Genomic DNA, 5,000 nt, shown 5'->3' on the forward strand with positions numbered 1-5,000 from the left:
AAATGGCAGCCCACCCCCTGAATGCTAGGGGTGGGGGGGGGGAGGGGGCTTTGAGTGCTCTAAACACGAAGGGCAGAGGTGCCATGTCTGCGCACCCACTCAAGTGGCAGTTACCCGTTGCCGTGGTGACCCACAATGGTGCGTGCCTTTCCCAATCAGCCCATGGCTTGTTTCACACACACTAAGGGGGTTGCCCTGCCTGCCAGGGGAAACACGCCGGGAAATCTTCCAGAGGAGGAGGAGAGGGAAGGAAGGGTGTTGTGATGGAGAACATGGAGACGGGAGACTAATACTGGGAACAAACATAGATAGAGGGAAGGACAAAAGGAGCATAGATGGGTGAAGACAGATAAATGAAGTGTGGATTAAAGAGTAGCAGGGAAGAAAAGAGGAGAGATGGGGTAGAGACAGATAAATGAAGTGTGGATTAAAGAGTAGCAGGGAAGAAAAGAGGAGAGATGGGGTAGAGACAGATAAATGAAGTGTGGATTAAAGAGTAGCAGGGAAGAAAAGAGGAGAGATGGGGTAGAGACAGATAAATGAAGTGTGGATTAAAGAGTAGCAGGGAAGAAAAGAGGAGAGATGGGGTAGAGACAGATAAATGAAGTGTGGATTAAAGAGTAGCAGGGAAGAAAAGAGGAGTGAAGGACTCTGAGGAGCGAAGAGTAAGCGTGGGCATCAGACTGACTGGCTCCCGTGCCAAGCCATCACCACTTCAGACAGCCACTAAGCCCCATGGAGCCCCTGGGGAGACCAGAGCCAAGGAGGAGGAGGAGGAGGAGAAGGAGGAGAAGGAGAAGGAGGAGACGAGAGCCGAGGAGGAGGAGAAGGAGGGGAGGAAAAGAGGAGTAGGGGAGGAAAAGAGGAGGAGGGGAGATGAGACGAGACGAGACAAGAGCCGAGGAGTAGGAGGAGGAGGAGGCGGAGGAGGAGGAGGTTGAGTGCCAGGACCTGGCGATTCTCACTCCGCCTTCCTGCTCTTCTGACACCACAACTCTCACACTCCTCATGGGAACCACACAGCACTCGCTTCTCCACCTCCCTCCCGCTCTCCCCTCTATCCCTCCCTTCTTCTCCACCTCCCTCCCGCTCTCCCCTCTATCCCTCCCTTCTCCTCCACCTCCCTCCCGCTCTCCCCTCTATCCCTCCCTTCTTCTCCACCTCCCTCCCGCTCTCCCCTCTATCCCTCCCTTCTTCTCCACCTCCCTCCCGCTCTCCCCTCTATCCCTCCCTTCTTCTCCACCTCCCTCCCGCTCTCCCCTCTATCCCTCCCTTCTTCTCCACCTCCCTCCCGCTCTCCCCTCTATCCCTCCCTTCTTCTCCACCTCCCTCCCGCTCTCCCCTCTATCCCTCCCTTCTTCTCCACCTCCCTCCCGCTCTCCCCTCTATCCCTCCCTTCTTCTCCACCTCCCTCCCGCTCTCCCCTCTATCCTCTCTTCATTCAGTTGCCATCTCACGGTGCTCTGCCCATCCGGGCACAGACGACACAAGACCTGCCCCGCCAACACAGCTCCATCTGTGGCCTTATTTAAACCTCTGTGATCTGGGATTCCTCCAAGTAAGAGTTCACTTAGTAGCAATAGCATTTCCGCTACTTGGGTTGTGTTTTACACCTCCTTTTTTTGGGGGGGGGGGGGGGGCCCTCTGACCAGCCAATCAAATCATTTCATGCAGCTGTGGCTCTGTGGTCGCTCGATGCCAAGAACTAAGATCCCGGTTCCATCTCGTTCGTGGGTTCTGGTCTGGACCGAACCAAATGGTGCCAACCTCACAACTTTTGGTCATTAAAACTATTTTGGCAATGTGGCATGACGGGACATGAAAGGATGCTATGGATGGTGTGTGTGTGCGCTTAATGAATGAAAGCTGCATTGTCTCACGCCCTCTCTATTTGGAGTGGTTGGGGAATTTCAGCCACAAGCTTGTTTGGGTGTCTAGATAACTCCCTGCTGGGTTCAAACAATGGCACCAACTTTAGCCAAAACACTCAGATGTTATCTGGCTGGCAGAAATATGCCTAAAGCAGGGGAAGGGGGAGAAAACAACACATCTGAACGCCAGATACGTACACTTTGTTTGGCCTCTTTGGACTTAGGAATGTGTTTGGTCACTATTGCATAACGGACATCCTCTCTTTAGCACGTGCACGGAGCACTGATGTTCCTGCTCTGAACTCTGAGGCCTATGGTAGAATGGCATGTGTAGAACTGAGGGGGGTGTTTGTGTATACATACTGTGTGTGTGTGTGTGTGTGTGTGTGTGTGTGTGTGTGTGTGTGTGTTTGTGTGTGTGACTGACATAAACTGAGGGGGGTGTTTGTGTATACATACTGTGTGTGTGTGTGTGTGTGTGCGTGTGTGTGTGTGTGTGTGTGTGTGTGACTGACATAAACTGTGGGGGGTGTAATGTCTTTCCTCTCTCCCCACTGTACATTTCCAACTTCCTGTTCCTCCAACACGGGCGATGGAAAACAAAATAAGAGTTATGACGAGAGAAAAAAAAACGAAACAATGGCAGGGGCTTCCAGAGGTGTCTCGGCAGTTAGTGTAATCACTGACTTCCTCGACAGGAGGCTGCACACACCTCACCAGTTAGGCCCTGTTCGAATACTCACTGATTGACACTAATAACTGTTTTTATACTTGTTATCCATGTCTCTATGTCTGGAGCACTAGTCGTCTCTGTTATGTCACTGTCCGTTTTCTGTCAAAGTCCGTTTTCTGTCAATGTCATTAATGTTGTCACTCTTTTTTACCTGCAACCAAATCTACCCTCGGGTACAAATAAAGTTACCTTACCTTACCTTACTCTTAAAATGCTGTCTTACTACCTTACCTCGCTTTAACAAGAGAAGGAAGGACTGTTCGTAATCCCTTAATTTTTCTCTTCCGGGTTTATTAGATACCTTACCAGGGGTGGCTAACCAGTCCAGCTCAAAGAGCCACAACTAAACCCAACACCATTTTGAAAGAGCCACACTGTTACCAGACCATCAATGGCATTACATGGTTTAACATAACATAAGAGCCATAGAGAAGAGGTAATGGAGAAAATAGTAAATGTATTTAATAAATGATGACCCTGTAGCCTGTGCCGCTGGCTGACACACAGGTAGCCACGACTGGACACAAACACGCCCCACACAGGATAGGTGGTTCCCGGGGAAATATTGTGGAGAAGTGCCGTGGTGATTGTGGTCGCGCAGAAGAAGAAAACCAAGAGGATGTGAGGCAGCGGACGAACACTCAGCGTTTGACTGCGACATGGTTACCTTGGAGACTGTTATGGCCTTCTTGAAGTCCCTCCCTCCTGCAATCCTGAAGCCCCAGGGCGATGGTCCGAGCAGGTTCACCGTCAGTGCCATCATGTGACTAGCGGCCTTCTCACTCAAGCCTACAGGACACCTGCACACAGAGAAACAGAGTTAGAACAGCACATGGAGAGAGAGAAATCGGGGGGGGGGGGGTACACTAGAAAAATGACTGAACAGAACAGAACCATAACACAGTCAGATTGAGGGGGGGTGGGAGCGATACAATAGAAGGATGAATGAACAGAGCCGTACCAAAACACATTCAGATGGAGGGGGGGGGGGGGGGGGGGCGGGGGAGTGCATTCACTCAATGGAGGAAGGCGCAGTGAGATGTGTGTGTGAGAGCCACAACAGTCTTTAACGCAATGGAGAACGGCTCAGTGAGATGTGTGTGTGAGAGCCACAACAGTCTTTAACTCAATGGAGAAACGCGCAGTGAGATGTGTGTGTGAGAGCCACAACAGTCTTTAACTCAATGAAGGAAGACGCAGTGAGACGTGTCAACTCTGATTTGGCATGTTTCACAGAGCTCAGGATCACACTCACTCACATATGTGAGGAATGTTGTCACCTGCACGCTCTGTCCCCCTCATCGAGTTCTACATGACTTGCTGCTGCTCCAATGCGCTGACACACACACGCACACTCACACACACGCATACCCACACACACACATACCCACACACGCACAGTTGACCACATCAAACAAGAATGGAAGGAATTCCAAACCTAAGGGGCACATGACAAACATTGCTCCAGCGCCTCTTAAGCCAGAGGCCTTTTTTTTTTTTTTTTTTTACCACTTCCAAATGTCTGTTTTAAGAGAAAATGCACCGAGGTGATAAAATACGGCACTCAAAATGCCTGAACTTTCACATCCTTCTCCCATTACAACCCTCGGCCAAGCTGGTTTCAAGCAACCAGCTCCTGAGAGAGAAAGCCCTCCTTTTAAAAAGAGCACAAAAAAAAAAAACTGCGAACCTGTTTTCCATTGGCCCCCTACCTTGGAACAAGAGGGAGACTATGAGCCAGAATGGGGCCGCGTGTGTCGCAGTAGCACTGGCCCCTGCTTGCTCAGAGCAGGGTGAGTGTGCTGCTGGTGGTTATCATGGGCTCATATGCTGGGGGAGCGGAGGCTCTGACAGGCCTGGCTCCTCAATGATGTGTGGCTGTGGTGAGGAGGAGGTGGAGGTGGAGGTGGAGGTGGAGGGGAGAGGAGGAGGTGGAGGGGAGGAGGTGGAGGGGAGGAGGTGGAGGAGGTAGACAGACATGGAGGCCCCAGAGCAGTACAGAGCCCCAATACACTCCTGAACAGCTACCTCCCTCTCTCTCTCTCTCTCACACACACACACACACACACCATAGGGCACTAAAGACTGTTGTGGCTCAGCTACTAGAAGGAGTGGAGTCTGAGGCTTCAGATTTGCAGTCACTACAGCCTGTCCACCTCCACAGACACACACACACACACACACACACACACACACACACACACACACACACACACACACACACACACACACACACACACACACACACACACACACACACACACACACACACACACACACACACACACACACACACACACACACACACGCACACACACTCCTACAGCCTGTCCACCTCCACAGACACTACCCCTTTCAGTGTTTTAGTGCTTTCTGCAGAAGGGGCGTCTAGTGCA

General features: G+C 51.3%; 1 protein-coding gene across 1 annotated transcript in view; it reads right to left on the reverse strand.

Moving 5' to 3' along the window:
• The window catches only part of pdlim2 (PDZ and LIM domain 2 (mystique)), a gene marked incomplete at its 3' end in the record, with an annotated part of 73,287 nt that overhangs the window by 58,708 nt on the left and 9,579 nt on the right, over positions 1-5,000 (reverse strand). The window contains exon 2 of the mRNA XM_080852405.1: positions 3,272-3,404. Within this exon, the coding sequence (XP_080708531.1) occupies positions 3,272-3,367 (96 nt within the window). The 5' untranslated portion in view covers positions 3,368-3,404. The remainder of the gene's footprint in view (positions 1-3,271; positions 3,405-5,000) is intronic.

The sequence above is a fragment of the Sprattus sprattus genome (assembly GCF_963457725.1).
Source record: "Sprattus sprattus genome assembly, chromosome: 15".
NCBI classification, from domain to species: domain Eukaryota; kingdom Metazoa; phylum Chordata; class Actinopteri; order Clupeiformes; family Clupeidae; genus Sprattus; species Sprattus sprattus.